Here is a 17,853-nt window from a genome sequence, read left to right as displayed (position 1 = left end):
ATCCCCCTGCCTGTCCCAACCCCCCCCCGGTTTGGCTTGCCCCGTGGGCATGTTCACAGTGAATGCTCTCATTTAGCTGTTTAATTAGACAACGGTGCTTGGCGTCAGGGGCATAAGGGGTTGGGGATCGGGCGCAGGGCGTTTTGGGGGTTTGGGGGTTTGGGATGTGGGTAGGGGGTGGGTTGCTGGACGTTTATGTTGGAGGTTTGAGGTGTATAGATATATGGAGGTCAGGTCAAGTTACTGTAGCTCATCTGCTGATTGGAGGTTTTGTTTGGTCTAGTTTGCATTATAGTCTTCATTTTCCTTGAAACAAATAGCATGGCTTATCTTTCCTGCATTCCCTTGACTCAAGACAAGGTTGTGCGTAGGCTCAAACTGATAGATCAGCAATCCACCATTTGTGTACATTTCAAAGTCTAAAAAAAATCTGAAACAAGCAAATGATTTTGAAAGCAAAATTAACACTAAACAACACTACATCGCCTTATACAAGAAATCACTGACGTCTTCTTCCAAAGCCTATAGTATCGACACACAGCCCTGGGCCATTAAGTGCGAGGCATTGGAAAACCTCCCTGGTCTTTGTGGTTGAATCTGTGTTTGAAATTCACCGCTTGACTGAGGGACCTTACAGATAATTATATGTGTTGGGTACAGAGATGAGGTAGTCATTCAAAAATCATGTTAAGCACTATATTAAGACAATGTAATGGCTTATATTACGCAACATTTGCTAAAAGTGCTTCAACTTGGACGCTCCTAACGATCATGCAAAATGACCAATGATCTCACATGGCAGAGCTACCAAACCATGTACCTACCATAACAGAGATGAACTAAACTTGCTGGATAAACAACAGCCAATTAGGTCAGTTAGAATTCCCAATTGCATTCGAATATTCATGGTCGGTCACCTGTGCGCTATTCAGTTCTCATGCCAGTTCTTGTGTTGGCTACTCACTACATTCACTGCAGAATAGGCTACAATACATATCGCGCCTCCAGAAAGTATTCACACCCCTTTACTTTTCCCACATTTTGTTATGTTACAGCCTGAATTTAAAATAGATTAAATTGAGATGTTTTGGTCACTGGCCTACACACTATAATGTCAAAGTGCCATTTTGTTCTATAAATTTTTACATATTAATTAAGAATTAAAAACTGAAATGTCTTGAGTCAGTCAGTATTCAACCTCTTTGTTATGGCAAGCCAAAATAAAGAACAAGTCACATAACAAATTGCATGGACTCGCTGTATGTGCAATAATAGTGCTTAACATGATTTTTGAACGACTACCTCATCTCTGTACCCAACACATATAATTATCTGTAAGGTCCCTCAGTCAAGCGGTGAATTTCAAACACAGATTCAACCACAAAGACCAGGGAGGTTTTCCAATGCCTCGCAAAGAAGGGCACCTATTGGTAGGTGATGGGTAAAATAAAATAAAGAGCAGACATTGAATATCCCTATTAGCAGAGTTCTTAATTACAGGTTTTAATTACATTTTGGATGGTGTATCAATACACCCAGTCACTACAATGATACAAGCGTCCTTCCTAACTCAGTTGCCGGAGAGGAAGGAAACCGCTCAGGGATTTCACCATGAGCTCAATGGTGACTTTAAAACAGTTACAGTGTTTAATGGCTGTGATAGGAGAAAACTGAGGATGGATCAACAACATTGTAGCTACTCCACAATACTAACCTCATTGACAAGAGTGAAAAGAAGGAAGCCTGAACAGAATACAAATATTCCAAAACATGCATCCTGTTTGCAACAAGGCACTAATACTGCAAAAAAATGTGGCAAAGCAATACAAAGTCCTGAATACAAAGTGTTATGTTTGGGGAAAATACAATACAACACACTACTGAGTACCACTCTCCTTCTTTTCAAGCATTGTGGTGACTGTAATCATTAAGGACTGGGGGGGGGGGGGGGGTTCAGGATAACAAATAAATGGAATGGAGCTAAGCACAGGCAAAATCCTAGAGGATAACCTGGTTCAGTCTGTTTTCCACCAGACACTGGGAGATGAATTCACCTTTCAGCAGGACAATAACCTAAAACCCAAGGCCAAATTTACACTGAAGTTGCGTACCAAGAAGACATTGAATGTTCCTGAGTGGCCGAGTTACAGTTTGGCAAGACCTGAAAATGGTTGTCTAGCAATGATCAACAAACAATTTGACAAAGCCTCAAGAATTTTGAAAAGAATAATGGGCAAATGTTGCACAATCCAGGTGTGGAAAGCTCTTACAGACTTGCCCAGTAAGACTCACAGGTGTAATAGCTGCCAAAGGTAATTCTAACATGTAATTGACTCAGGGGTTTGAATACTTACCTAATCAAGATATATATATATAATTTTTTTTCATTAATCTTTTACAAATGTTAGAATGTTTCTTCCACTTTGTCATTACAGAGTATTTAGTTTAGAACGTTGACTTGAAATGACAATTCAATCCATTTTAATTCCACTTTGTAATACACACAAAAAAAGTCAACGGGTGTGAATACTTTCTGAAGGCACACTACGCTGTAGAACAGACAACTGCAGCTACCCTGTGGTTATTGGATGGGTGTACACTGCACAACAAATGTTCTACTCTGCTGTTTGATGACTATGTGGCCTTTAGAAAGGCTCAGCCCTCTGCCAAGGTGTATGAACTCTGGACATTCCTCTGGGACTGAGGCATTCCTTCCTCACACAGGAGAAGCAGGAAGAAACATCAATCCAATAAGATCACATCATATAGTATCAGGTCGATGATACACTGTAAATAATATATTATTAAGTAACTGGTTCCACAGCCTTTTTTGTTTAGACAATTTTTCAGTCAAGTGTTACCTGAACTGAAAGAATTGTTGGCTCAAACTCAGCTCCAACTTGTGAAAACGTAGGCAAAAATTCAGTTAACTTAAAATAACACACACACACACAGTGCTTTTAACATACGATGTTTTCAACTTGCATATGTTGACATACAGGATTACATTATGCATGTTCATGTATACAGCAATTATTATTCAATATGTCCTCATCTGGGATTTGAACTCACAACCTCTTATGCCGCGTTCAAAACAATTGGGAACTTGGAAAAATACGAGGTCAAATCATGACGTCAGTGATCTTCAGATCGAAAGTCGGAGCTCTAGAAGAGACCCGAGTTCCTGAGTTGGATGACCGTTCAAATCGACTTTTCCCAGAGCTTGTAATATTTAACATGAAATGCAAAGTGTAGCAATACAGGTGAAATCAGTCATTGACACAGACATGGTGGCGTTGCAGGATGACTGGAATACTGTGAACCAAGAGGTTGTGAGTTTAAATCCCATATGAGGACATGTTGAATATGAATTACTGTACAAATGAACATGCACAATGTAATCATGTATGACAACCTGTGTCAAATACATACATTTAAAATATTTCATGTTAAAAGCACTGTGTGAGTGTGTATAACTAATTACACATCCGTTTTTAGGTAAGATGCCCAAATAAATAATTTCTAGTCGAATGAACATATGAGACAACTTGAGCAAACATATCATTTTAAGTTGACTGAATTTTTGCCTACGTTTTCTCACATTGGAGCTAAGTTTGGGCCAACTAATTGTTTTTAGTTCAGGTAACACTTGGACCGAAAAGTTAAGTAAACCCCAAAAATAACCAGTTACTTAATAACAATTAGTTGAAACCACTAGATTTTTTTGTACAGTTTAGAGCAGTTGAGGGATTTTGTTGAATTTTCACTCCATACTTATTATGATTTAGCCAGGAGCAAGCAAAGAACACATGATAACTTTACATTTTCTCTCAAATCTGTTGTCATAGCAACAGTAGGATGGTATGTGTGTGTCGGCTGACGTTTTTTCATACAGCCAAAAATATACACAATCATACCGTTGACCTTGTGTGTCCATACATTCTTTGTGAGAAAATCCTTTGCCTCAAGACATATTTTGTCATTCAATCAACCTTAAAAATCAATTACGTAGCCTGTATTCCATTCCATTTCAAATCAATATATAGTGTTTGATAGACGTGCATTGCTTTGTTTCACAACACTGTCACTGAATCTGTGTATGACTATGAAGATACAGTATTAACCCTGTCTACAGCTGCGCCTCATTTTCACCTTTTACTTCTACTCTTTTGTTCACAGATGAGAAAAGACAAAACAAAATCCAGAGAAAGAAAGATTCTCATTGACAGCTTCACCTCACATTCACAACAGCATCCACCATTACTATGCAACCGAGTGAATAATCAATGTATTGTTCCCCCCCTGTTGTTTTTCAGTTTCACCCCTGTTTAGCATCAACTTTGATCTGTCTCCATGCTGATATCGTTTTCTCATCCATAGCTGCTCCACACCTCTCTCTCAATGTCCCCCTGGAGCCAAAGGCAGGCCCAGAATAAGAATCAGCTCCTCTCCCGTCTCAGCTCCTGGCGAGGCTGTCTGTCCTTAAACTCCGTGTTTACCCTTGCACAGACTATAGTAGAGATTGAGATATGAATATTGAGATATGATATGAAGACAGTTACAGTACAGTGACTGATACTCTGACATAAGCTATCCTACAAAAGCCATAAATTCCCTATCACCCAACCATACTTCCGCTGGAGTAGCCTACTGTGCTATGCCTTGTTGTTCCTGTCTGCTTGTCTGTGTGCACAAGTGTGTGTCCTCTTGTGGGATTGTGTCCGTGTGTGTCCTCTCGTGGATGTGGGAGTGTGGCTCCAAATGGCAGATAAAGCAAATCCTTTAATCAGATCTTCCAGATACACAAATCCTCAATTTCAGAGAGAGGTATTCTGTTTTGAAAATCTGCTGACTACAGTGCAGAGTCCGTAGAGAGAGGAGCATATAATGCACGTGGCTCATAGTGGAATAGGGAGAGGCGGGCGCAGGGATCTAGTTGCGGCTGCAAGGGACTGTACAGAGAGGGTAAAGGGGAACAATAAGGACAGATGGGGGAAAGGTGAGGGGCAGCCGGGCAGGAATTGGTTCTGAGAGAAACACCTGTTATTCATTGACTGGAACATGATTGATAGTCTCTACATGAATAATGAATAGATGGCTGACTAAATCACACCTGGAAAAATGGAACTGGGTGTCTCTTTTCCCCTTTCCCTCCATCTCTCTATCACCTAACTGTTTGATGATACTGCAGATAAATGGGGAGGCCCTTCTCAATAATAGACAATACACAGTTAGGGGAAATTTTCAATGTTGCATGGTGGATTTCCTTTCCTGTTAATGTTATACTAAAGTCATAGTGAAATATCAAATCAAATTTGAGTATAGAAATGGAATGCCACAAATTAATTTCAACCAATGTAAGCCTAATGGATATTCTATTGATAGAATGTTTCCGTTCTCTTCTCCGGAACGTTGTAATAAGATAACTCAAATGGAGTGTTCCTCTCTCAATGGAAGGGAAACACAGATTATTAAACCATTATCACATCCATCATCTAAGAATAAAATCACCACCATTTTAATAAGTAGAAGCATTATTAGAATGCAGTCTTCCTTTCAGTTGTCCGAGGGGCTCTGTTTAAATTCCAATTTGCTAAAGATTCCTCAATACTCGAAGACTCCATGTACTGTTTGTTCCATTTAGATGGGGGACCAGGGATTAACAAGTAAACTAGGTTCCAAACAAATAAAAGAATGCAAACATAATTTGCTACAATACATGTAACTCATGAGAACATTCTGCAGGATGCATCTCATAATATAAGGACTCTTCTCTTGTTTATTGTATAAACTTGGAGATCTTCAATTAATAAATGTGTAGAACAGTCTCTTTATGTCTGGCCTACTGTATCCATAGGCTGTATTATGTTGTTTACATAGGCTACTACATCATTGACTCGACTATCTATCAGAGTAGCAGACTTGCTTCTCGTCTGTTGAAAACACATAAGCAAGTTTGCGTCACCTTGCGTTTCAAACGTGCATAACAGTTCAACGAATTACCACGCAGGCATTTAGGTATCCTTGTTCTAAACAATGTGGGCCCTAATCTTGTACCGGTGTTTCTTGGGAAATGTAGTGAAAATAGTTTTAACACCATGCTGAACCTACACTGTGCAACGCCTCTAGAAAACCACAATTACCAGACTCAGAATCCGCTGTTCTTTTCATTTGTGGCGTCGTGCAACATGGCGGCTTGGTAAAACGAAGATAGTTCGAAAGCATCTTGTTTTTAAGTGACCATGGTTCGTATTTTAAGTTATATACATGCATTTTACCTACTTAGGTTAGGCTGTAAAACCTTACAGTTGCAGTGTTTATAAATAACGTTTGGACTTTAATCCATGAAACGTGTTTTATTTCTATAATCTGTCCCCCAGTCGTTAACGAGCTTGCTTGCTAGCTAGTATCTAACGTTAGCTATCTAACTACCAGTAACTAAGTAACGTTAGGAAGTTAAAGATAAAATCCACTAAATCGCTTTTTTTCCATTAGCCCAGCGTTGATACTGTCCCAGAATGTTTTGCATGTCAGCAGTCAAGTTTTTAATTCCGCGTTCCAAAACAACTGGGAACTCGGAAAAAACGAGCTCCGACTAGGGTAAAATCGATTTGAATGGTCATCCAACTCAGAATTCCAACTCGGGAACTCGGGCTTCTTTGTAGAACTCCGACTTTCTGACCTGAAGATCACTGACGTAATGATTTGACCTCGTGTTTTTCCAAGTTCCCAGTTGTTTTGAACGTGTCATTTAGGCAACTGAGAACTCTAGGGGGGGACCTCAGACTGGTAAAAATCTATTTGAATGGTTATCCAACTCAGAATTCCATCTGGGAACTCGGGCCTCCTAGAATACTGACTTTCTGACCTAAAGATCGCCGACGTCATGATTTGACCTTGTGTTTTTCAGAGTTCCCAGTTGTCTTGAACGCACCATAAAATATGGGATTTTCAAGAAGCAAATGCCGCGTTCAAAACAACTGGGAACTCGGAGGTCAAATCATTACGTCAGTGATCTAAAGGTCAGTAAGTCAGAGCTCTAGAAAGAATTCCCGAGTTGGATGACCGTTACAATCACGTTTCCCCTGTCGGAGCTCGTTTTTTCCCCCTCAATTCCCAGTTGTTTTGAATGCATTGAAGTTGGAGATTTCAGAGTCCTGAGCTCTCAGTTGTTTGAATGCAGCAAAAGTGTCACTTCCATTTTGTATCATCATGATGATGTGGAAGTGACACAGGTGGTGCTTTCAAGGCAACTGGTACTGTGTTCAAAACAACTGGGAACTTGGAAATTTCTGACCTGAAGATCACTAAGGCAATGATTTAACCAAATTTTGCCACAGCATGGGCACTCTGGGGGGGGACTTCATGTCGGAAAGTACAAGCTCTAACAAGATGTCTACGTTTCCGCCTTGGATTCCAAGTAGGATGACTGTTCAAAACTGTTTTTCCCAGTCTAAGTTTGTTTTTTGCCCCCTGAGTTCCCAGTTGTCTTGAAACACACTGAAGTTGGAGTTCCCGGTTGTTTTGAACTCGGTATATTCTTCTTGGAAGTCCAATATCTTGAAAACTTGACTGCTGACACGCAAAACATTTGGTACCGCATTAACAATGGACTAATGAAAAAAATACCAAAAGATTGTTTTTGAGTCTTGCAAAAAATAATCATGATGATAATATCATACTTGCTAGTTACCTCAGTAGCTACCTAGGTAGATAATTACCTGACATTTAGCTAGTTCACTAACCAACCATGTAAGCCGGTGGCCAACAACTCATTAGAGAGAGCTAGCTAGATAGTTATTGAGCGTGCAATTCTTTATTCCAGCCCAGCACTAAAAACTTGAATCAAATTATCGTTGTCTTTTTTTGTGATTAGCTAGTTGATAGGATGATGGTTACACCATTAAGTGTTGTACATGAAATCGATAAATGGAGACAATCAGAACTTAGTGGGGGTTGGGGACATAACACACTGAGATAATGGTAACATGGAGTTGACGACCTATAACTCAAAGCTATACTCATTCTGTTCTCACAGATGGCTGGTGATCCAACCGACAAGAACAATGCAGCAGAGACCTCAGGAGTCAAGGATAAGGATCGGGAGCGGAAACGCAGTCGCTCACGAGAGCGTGAACGCAAAGGCTCCCCGTCCAAGGACCGGAAACCTCGCCAACGCTCTCGTGAACGCAATCGATCCAAATCCGCAGAAAGGTTTGAATGACGCATAATTATTGGTAGTGGGTGAATGCGAACAACTTGCCAGAATAGTGTCAACCTTTCGGATGCATTTAGTACAGCTTCCCTACAGATTGAAATGCACTGCTGCCATAATCAGGGCAGCGTGGAATCCAGGGATGGCAGATGCTGCTGTACCTTTAATATTCCCATTCTCTAAAACAGTGTTTACCAGCCCTGGTCCTGGCCGAACACTTCATTCAGCTCATTGAGGGCTTGATGATTAGTTGAATCAGGTGTGCTTATCCAGGTTACAATAAAAATGTGTACTGTTGGTGGTACTTGAGGACCAGGGTTGGGAAACACTGTATTAAACAGCCCTCTTTGTCCTCGTGCTAGGTAGCAGAAGCCATAGCAGCCATTTTGGAATTTTATTTAGACATTTCCACAGCGCAACGAAGTAGTCCATTCTGAGCCTGATTGGCTGACTATCCTTTGTCGTTCAATGCGATGTTCTACGTGCCATTCCAAAATGGTTGTTGTGGCTTCTGCTACCTAGCATGAGAACGAAAAAGACTGTTTAAATAAAAAAAAATGAACAGTATTTCAATCTTCTCGATTTATCAGTTTGTATAATGGGAATATTAGGAGTACAGCGACATCTTCCATCCCTGGAGTGAGGTACGTTTTTCATGCAGCGGTGCGTTTCGACCTGTAGGGAAAATGTGCGACCGACTGATCGAAACTATTCTGGCTAGGCAAACCACATCTGCTATCTGACTCAGTCTTTCCACTGTATTTGAAAGGTGTCCAGTGTTAAGTTCATGTTTTAAGTATCCCTATATTTCTGTTGTTACGGGGCTATCACTCTGTTATTAGTGCGCCTGCGTAGGGGTCTCGTTGTTGATGAACCTGGCCTGAGTGCAATGGCAACCATGTAGTGTGCTAATACGGTTTAGTAAGCGTTGTTAAACTGTAACCTTGTTGTGTCATTTCAAGTTAACTTCCAGTGGGTTTATCGCAGGTTGGTAATATTTCTATGCATCTGACCTTTCCTTCCCCTCCAGAGATCGCCGTCTGAAGGACAAGGAGAGAGAAAAGGAGCACGACCGGGACAAGAACAGAGAGAGGGGCCGCAAGGACCGAGACAAGGACGGTCACCGCAGAGACAAAGACTGCAGCAAGAAATCCAGGTCTGTAGGCTTGAATCAGCCTGGTGTTTTAGTCACAGGGTGACTATTCGGTGCAGGCTTGAGCCGAATAACAAGATCAAGGTGTCCTAATGATATGGTTCCATCCAGAGACGTTAAAAACGTCTCTAGGCATTATAAAGAGCTGATGTTCTCAGCAGAATGTGGAACACTCCCACTTTGTTCCGTTCAGTAACTGAGTGTGAGCTATGCGTCTTTAAAACATCACGTAATATGCAGAGACATTTTCAACTCTTTTTTTCCTTTACCTTTTCAACTTGAGTGGTTACTTCTCCTTACAGAAGCCTCTCCCCCAAGTCCAAGGACAGGATAAAGAGGGAGAAGGATTTGAAGAAAGAGGAGGATGAGGAAGATGAGAAAAAGAAGAAAAGCAAGGTAAGACCAGGGAGCAGTCTCTCTCTTCTCCAAAGCCCAGCTAACTGCCACGTTGTGATGTACCTTGGGTTGCATTGTGTTTCATAATGAGTATTTCTCTGTATCTCTCTTAGGTCCAGCCACTGTCTCTAGAGGAACTTCTAGCCAAGAAGAAAGCAGAGGAGGAGGCTGAGGCAAAGGTGTGAGACCTTAAGAGTGCTCATTTGGTTGTCAATCTGTTGGGTTGCAGTGATGAGCAAGATGGGAGTGTAAGAATTAAGAATGTTAAGCTAGGTTTCTCCTACTGAATTTGAATGCCTTTCCCTCTCTCAGCCCAAGTTCCTGTCCAAGGCGGAGCGCGAGGCAGAGGCTCTGAAAAGGAGGCAGCAGCAGACTGAGGAGAGGAAGAAGACTATCGATGAGGACAGGAAGAAGAGGAGGATGTTCCAGGACATCGGGAGGAAGATGATGGGTGAGTAGGAGGGGCTTGGGGTTAGTCGGGAGGAAGATGGTGGGTGAGGTAGGAGGGGCTTGGGGTTAGTCAGGAGGAAGATGGTGGGTGAGTAGGAGGGGCTTGGGGTTAGTCAGGAGGAAGATGGTGGGTGAGTAGGAGGGGCTTGGGGTTAGTCAGGAGGAAGATGGTTGGGTGAGGTAGGAGGGGCTTGGGGTTAGTCAGGAGGAAGATGGTGGGTGAGTAGGAGGGGCTTGGGGTGTTGTAACTTTTAATGGGTTACAGAGTTAATGATTACAGTTAATTCATTGAGCTGTATCTAAATATATTTTCTTTACAGTTATTTACATATGTAATTGTATTAGAATTCGTGTGATGGAGATTGAGAGAACTACATTCATATTTATGTTGTATTGGTTAGTATTGGATTACGCTATTGACTGCAAGTACCAGAATGCCTTGCGACAGGTTGTAGAAAACGAAGAACGCTCCATTATGTACAAGTGACAAATGATTATCCCGACTTTCGCTAGCAACTTTCTTTTATTGTTTTGTAGAATCTAAAGTTGTTAAATGTAACGTGAACGAGTAATATTACTAAAAGAAGCTTTCATTTCACAACTCGACGTCCTGAGTCATTACTTTGAAGATAGTTATTCTATATGGGGTTAGTCAGGTCGCAATATTCTGAATGTCGCTGATAGAAATCTCTTCTAAAGAACTTAACTGATTCCCTATTCTACACGACAGAGAAGCATGTCTGTTCTACATAACGTGTTTCTATCTGAACTTTCAGTAACGTTGCACTCCACTGAACATGACCTAGGGTTCTGGAAGTTAGGTATCTCACTGTTAGACCTCTGGTTCGGTCTCTGACAGTGCTTGGAGTTAGGGTGTAAGTTGTTTTCACAGTTCCATTGAAAATGCTGTCAGCTCACAAGGTGTATGTCTGTCCGTGTCCCAGAGGACCCCCAGGAGAGGGACAGACGAGAACGGAGAGAGCGGATGGAGCGAGAGAACAACGGGGACCAAGCGGACGACGGAAGACAGAAGATCAGAGAGGAGAAGGATAAGGGCAAGGAGCTCCAGGCCATTAAGGTATGTCTGGAGATTGAGGTTCTGCCATGTGCCGGTTTCAGGAAAACAGGCTCATTTCTGGGTAGTATTCATTCATGGATACCGTAGCAAAACATAGCTAAATATTTTGCAACACAAAATGGAAACAACGTTTCTTATTGGACGACGTAATGTCGTCCCTGCCTGTTTGAGTCTGTCGTCCTGTGTTTGGTGCCTAGTGAATATGACCCTGGACTAAAAACATGTTCACTGGAGATTCTCAGATTTAATAATTATTTTTTGTCAAATCAAACTTTTAGTCTCAAGCGCCGAATACAACACGTGTAGACTTTACCGTGAAACGCTTACTTACAAGCCCTTAACCAACAGTGCAGTTCAAGAAGGAGAAAATATTTACCAAGTAGACTAAAATAAAAAGTAATAATAAAAAGTAACACAATAAGAATAACGAGGCTATATACAAGGGCACCGGTACCGAGTCAGTGTGCAGGGGTACAGGCTAGGAGGAGTGAGCTTTGATATGATTGGTTGAACTAAGTGTTTGAGCCGGTGTACTGTGCCGTCTCTGTCCAATCAGGAGCGTTACCTGGGCGGGACTAAGAAGCGCCGGCGGACACGTCACCTGAACGACAGGAAGTTTGTCTTTGAGTGGGATGCCTCTGAAGACACGTCTACCGACTACAACCCCATGTGAGTCTGCATATGAACACTGTGATGATAAATTCACAGTTTCACCAACATGATGTGTCCGAATTAGATGTATCATTTGGATTAGAGGCCTTCACGGGTCCAACAGAGACGAAATTCAGTCATTTGTTATAGGCTGTTTTTAAGGACACGTAACTGGCTAATTTGGTCAATATCACTTGTTTATTTATGGCACTGGCAGCGTTTGGATGGAGGTTTCTCTCTCTCCGATCTGAACACGTCTCAGATCCGAAACTGGCACGGGTCTGTTTTTCCACGGTCCTTTTCAGAATGGGTTTGACAGGACAGTCAGACCCGTGCTGAAAAGGGCCGTGGAAAAACAGACCCGTGCCAGTTTCGGATCTGAGACGTGTTCAGATCCGAGAGAGAGACGCATACCTTTAACAACTTTGCTCCCTCAATAGACATTTGTCTCTCCTATGCCACCTGCTCTCTTCCCATCTAATATCCCGCTCTGCCTCCGTCTCTCAGTTATAAAGAGAAGCACCAGGTTCAGCTGTATGGCCGGGGCTTCATCGCTGGGATCGACCTCAAGCAACAGAAGAAAGACCAGTCCCATTTCTATGTGGACATGATGGAGACGAGACGCACACTGGAGGAGAAGGAGCAGGAGGAGTGAGTCACGTGCACACAAACACACCTGGCAAAATACTATGCCCGCTATAACGCATTGGAATCGATGTCTTTGAAACGGCTTCAAACGGGTAATTGTCGTCCTCTAACCTCTGCGCCATCCCCTTCCCGCTCCTCAGGGTGCGGCTGAAGAAGGTTCATAAGAAGGAGGCCAAGCAGCGTTGGGATGACAGACACTGGTCGCAGAAGAAGCTGGAGGAGATGGCGGACAGGGACTGGCGTATCTTCAGGGAGGATTACAGTATCACCACCAAGGGTGGCAAGATCCCCCACCCCATCCGGAACTGGAAGGAGTACAACCTGCCCCCACACATCGTGGAGGTCATCGACAACTGTGGCTACAAGGTCAGCTGTGAGGACTTCGCATGCACACGCCACCTTTGGGCCTTTCCCCTGATCCAGCACTGAAGCCGTTACTTGCTGTATAAAAAATGGCCTCTTTGTTTCCCTTGTTGTCCAGGATCCAACGCCTATCCAGAGACAAGCCATCCCCATTGGCTTACAGAACCGCGACATCATCGGCGTGGCTGAGACGGGTAGCGGTAAAACGGCTGCCTTCCTCATCCCCCTATTGGTCTGGATCACGACCCTGCCTAAGGATGAAAGGTGAGGTGTCACCTCCCCAGCCAGAGGGTTACCCCTCAAACTACTCTCCAACAGTTGCATGTCCTTCATTCAAACCACACATCCTTCTCACCCCCTCTTTCCCCTGTCCCTGTAGGATCGAGGACTCGGACCAGGGTCCGTATGCAGTGATCCTGGCCCCCACCCGTGAGCTGGCGCAGCAGATCGAGGAGGAGACCCTTAAGTTTGGGAAACCTCTGGGCATCCGCACCGTGGCCGTCATCGGCGGTATCTCCAGGGAGGACCAGGGCTTCCGCCTCCGGATGGGCTGCGAGGTCAGACACTAGAAAACAACACGCACCATTTTGCACACGCAAACATGTAGATTCACACACACAATATTATTGCCCATATTAAGACGCGTGCTTGTGAGGTCTGAGTAAACGCGTGTGTTTTCCAGATAGTGATCGCCACCCCGGGTCGTCTGATAGACGTGTTGGAGAACAGATACCTGGTCCTGGGCCGCTGTACCTACGTGGTACTGGACGAGGCTGACCGCATGATAGACATGGGCTTCGAGCCTGACGTCCAGAAGATCCTGGAGTACATCCCTGTGACCAATCAGAAGCCAGACACGGACGAGGCAGAGGACCCCGAGAAAATGAAGATGAACTTCGAGATGGGAAAACACAAGTACAGACAGGTGAGAGATTGTTAAAGCCCTAGCAGATAAACACACACTGAAGAAAATATTCATTTTTATAGCTAGCTGTACAATTTAAGAAGAGAATTCTCTTTCCCCTGCCTTTCCTCCTTCCGTCCGTCTCTCTCCTTCTCACTCTGTTTCTCAGACGGTCATGTTCACAGCTACCATGCCCGCGGCGGTAGAGCGGTTGGCCCGTAACTACCTGCGTCGTCCGGCCGTGGTGTACATCGGTTCAGCTGGTAAACCCCACGAGAGAGTGGAACAGAAGGTCCTGCTCATGGGCGAGGGAGAGAAAAGGTAACAGACTCAAGAGACACACACACACATCACTTCTATCCCTGAAGCTGTAGCTAATGCCGAGTCTCCCTTGTTGTCTCGTCTTCCAGGAAGAGGCTGCTGGATGTTTTGGCGCGCGGGTTCGAGCCGCCCATCATCATCTTCGTCAACCAGAAGAAGGGTGTCGACGTGCTGGCCAAGTCTCTGGAGAAGATGGGGGTGAGACCTCAGGCTCTTATTATGGGAAATGTTTACCACTCTGAACTGGGTTAAATATTTTCTAATACCTGAGCTGTGCTGGTTTGTTTTCCTGGTACACTGTAACGACTGGAATAGCTCCAAAAGTGCAAACGTAGTACTAAATCAAGGGCACCTCAAATACATCTATTTTGACCTTTAGTCATCCGTTCACCACTACTATGGCTACTCTAGGAACCAGGAGGTTGATAATGCTTCTCTTTCTAATGACGTTTCTCCCCCTCTCTCGCCTGGTCTCTTTCAGTACAATGCTTGCACGTTGCACGGTGGCAAGGGCCAGGAGCAGAGAGAGTTTGCTCTGTCCAACCTGAAGGCCGGAGCCAAGGACATCCTGGTGGCCACCGACGTGGCTGGGAGAGGTATCGACATCCACGACGTCTCCATGGTGCTCAACTACGACATGGCCAAGAACATCGAGGGTAAGACCATGACCTTTGACCCCGGGGTCTCTCGAGCTGGGCGACGTGGAGAAAAATTCCCTGAATTGATGCGATGATGATAAATAGAACGATATGTTTTTAACATGAATGTGCACCAGTTACACTACTAGTTTGATGGTTGTCGGCATCAATTTGCGCATTTAACGATCACATTTATCTAGTGTAGGATACTTATCGTATTAAACGATTTTAGTGAGATGCCTGCGATAAGTGATCGGTATGGTCAGTGTCAATCATTTTCAGGTTTATTGTTCCAGCTCTAGGTCACTCACCTGTCTGTTGGATTTTGTTACTTTGTACTGCCTTCCATATTTGTAGACCGGGGTTAAAGTTCTCCGTCACAGAGGCATATGGAGTATCTATTCCTCCCATCAGTAAAAAAAAAGATATATAATTTAGAGTAGACTTTGCAAGTTCACTGTCTTGAGCCTCCAGAGTGCCAGAGAGGACAAATGGAGCACATCTTCACGACAGTTATGCTTGACAGCGAAGGAAAGTGCTTTGTGTCTAGCTCAAACCATTCCAAACAATATGACCCATATTACCGGAGCGACCTCTCCTCCTTTTATATCGCGGAATCACACGCGCACTTTCTATAATTTCACAAACCGCGTCGCGGGCCATTGTCAAAGTAATCCCGGGCGTCTAATTATTGGTTTGATAACGAACAACCTTGTTCAGTCATGCTACCTAGCTATATAATAAGCTGGTAACTTGAGAGGACGTGCGTCTAGGCCAATCTGGTGAGCACAGGAAGAAAGGGAAAGGGTCTGCTGCTCATGAGATTGATTTAAGCACAACTATATTAAACGTCAATCTCTTTCTGGTGCTCCTTCAATTCTGTTTGGTGCCTAATGTTTTTAAAGTTGGGCGCAGTGTGTGTGTGTGGGAGAGTAAAGGTTTCATGCAGTGTTTTCCCCTAATTGACACAATAGCATGCAGATCGTTAAGCATGTATATTCTGCAAGGCTAACTTGGTCCCAGACAGTCGATCTGAGATCGACTTAAGTTTCAGTCATGGATTTAGTTCTTAATGCTTTAACTGCTGTGTAGACCTTTGTCTTACTACTTATTGTGACGTTGCCCCTTCGCCCTCCCCTCCAGACTACATCCATCGTATCGGTCGTACGGGTCGCGCTGGGAAGAGCGGCGTGGCGCTGACCTTCCTCACCAAGGAGGACTCGTCAGTGTTCTACGACCTGAAGCAGGCCTTCCTGGAGAGCCCCGTGTCCACCTGCCCCCCCGAGCTGTCCAACCACCCCGACGCCCAGCACAAGCCTGGTACCATCCTCACCAAGAAGAGGCGCGAGGAGACAATCTTCGCCTGATGTGCCAGATCGTGTTAAATGGTTACGCCGCCCTAGGACCAGCCACCACACACACTGGGTTTTCACTCGTTTTTTATCATCTGTGTCTTCTGTTCTTTTTTTTTTCTTCTCTTTCTCAGTCTTGCCACTCTCTTCAGTCCTCCTTTCTCATTCCTCCATAGTTAGGCTTCCTCTTCTGTAGCCCGGCTACTGTACGAAATGTTAGGCTGATGGAAGGGCCTGGGGGTTCATATAGCTGTCTGGTTTTGCTACAGGAGAATAGAGGGCTTCTTGGTCTGTGTGGGGAAGAGACGGTAATGGAAGGTCATGTGAGCGCCAAACCTACACTTATTTCAAAGAGCCCCTGTAACCACACACAAGCGGTCCCAAAAGGCCAAGACAGAAATGTTGTAGTGCGATTGTGTATTATAAATTTTTTCATTGGAGTTAGCCCTGTTGTGACAAGTTTTAAAATGGTGTAAAAAGACCAATACATTGAATACCTTTTGTCTCCCAGAGAAACCTGGTAGATGTGGTGTTTTTTTCTTTCATCAGTCAGCTGGTTATAATGAGTATTTTGGGATGTGATGTTTGCTACATTGATATCTATGAAGTGAATAAAACCAACTTTTGACTGACACCGTTTTAAAATAAGTCTTTCATAAACTGATCTCACCAGAGCCCTACAAAGGTTCTGATATCAATTCCCTGGACTCGATTGACAAGATTGCTGTCCTAAGAGCTACAACGTTCAAGAAAGCACATGACAAGGGCAGCATTAAAAGTACATAAAATGTAATGTTTATTTCACTTAGCATTTTTACTAATATATTCTTAAATAGAAAGCATTCTATACAGCGACAGGCAGGAAATCTCTTCTTTTTTTTACATTTTTGTTTTGTCTCAGAAATTGAGGAAAGGAGCGTCGGGTCACGCTAGCACACTGTGATTGAGTCCGGTGAATAGATAATACATGGTTATAATTTAGTGCAGTTATTGCATTACAAAGCAACCATCAAAAAACTAAATTAGTGCAATGTTTTTTTTTCTACTTACACAAAAAGAGGAAGTCCAGATGGGTTAAGGCGTTTTAACTCTTTCAATGTTAAGCTTTGTATTGCATACAGAATATAAGACAGGAAACTAAACTATAACCCTTGTATAAATTGTGCTTCATAAATCGAAAAAACTTTTTCATTGTCAATTACTACATTGGTCCGCTTTGAAAGTCATATTCCTCCAAAGTACAGTGAAAATCTCTAAGTGAGCTAAAACATGCAAGGCTGCATTTAGCAAGTCGCTCAATCCCTCTCTGATAGGTCGTCGAGGAACGGGTGGGAATAAAGAGCTTCAGAGACAATCCAAACTGCTCAATAGAACACATTCTAAAGTAAAACATTTTGTGCAATTAAAAAAAAAAAAAATGTCTGCCTTTTTGTTTGTATCGTTAAGAGAGAGAATTCTGGGGGAAGAAAATACTCAACAGTTTTCCCTTTTCCGTTTCTAGTGAATACAAGTGTCGGCACCTGCACCCACACTACTCCTTATTCATTAATGTTGTAATTTTAATCTATGTTTCATTATTCTCCGTTATAGTCAGGTTACTCCATATTTGAGATGCATTCTGCTTTTTAAATGGTTAATTTGTAACTCAGAGGAGTGACTGCCTTTTTACAAACAGAATCGTCGA

At 43.2% G+C, this 17,853-nt stretch overlaps 1 protein-coding gene across 1 annotated transcript; it reads left to right on the top strand.

Moving 5' to 3' along the window:
• Window positions 1–6,141: 6,141 nt before the first annotated feature.
• ddx23 (DEAD (Asp-Glu-Ala-Asp) box polypeptide 23) lies at window positions 6,142–16,803 on the top strand. Its single transcript, XM_039008571.1, has 17 exons — window positions 6,142–6,245; window positions 8,039–8,214; window positions 9,246–9,371; window positions 9,671–9,764; window positions 9,878–9,943; window positions 10,077–10,215; window positions 11,159–11,292; window positions 11,849–11,961; window positions 12,451–12,594; window positions 12,732–12,957; window positions 13,073–13,218; window positions 13,334–13,511; window positions 13,637–13,879; window positions 14,028–14,179; window positions 14,269–14,377; window positions 14,661–14,835; window positions 15,961–16,803. Exons 1-17 carry the CDS (start codon window positions 6,243–6,245, stop codon window positions 16,182–16,184), a joined length of 2,448 nt encoding a protein of 815 aa, XP_038864499.1. The 5' UTR covers window positions 6,142–6,242; the 3' UTR covers window positions 16,185–16,803.
• Window positions 16,804–17,853: the final 1,050 nt, after the last annotated feature.

The sequence above is a fragment of the Salvelinus namaycush genome, chromosome 14 (assembly GCF_016432855.1).
Source record: "Salvelinus namaycush isolate Seneca chromosome 14, SaNama_1.0, whole genome shotgun sequence".
Classification (NCBI taxonomy): domain Eukaryota; kingdom Metazoa; phylum Chordata; class Actinopteri; order Salmoniformes; family Salmonidae; genus Salvelinus; species Salvelinus namaycush.
Note: the sequence above shows the minus strand (reverse complement) of the source record. Positions and strands in the feature narration are given on the sequence as shown.

Excerpts from the sequence above, each read along its gene's own strand:
- ddx23 (XM_039008571.1), top strand. Across the intron at positions 11,962-12,450 it reads TCTACCGACTACAACCCCAT|TTATAAAGAGAAGCACCAGG; the intron begins GTGAGTCTGCAT and ends TCCGTCTCTCAG. Across the intron at positions 12,958-13,072 it reads TCGACAACTGTGGCTACAAG|GATCCAACGCCTATCCAGAG; the intron begins GTCAGCTGTGAG and ends CTTGTTGTCCAG.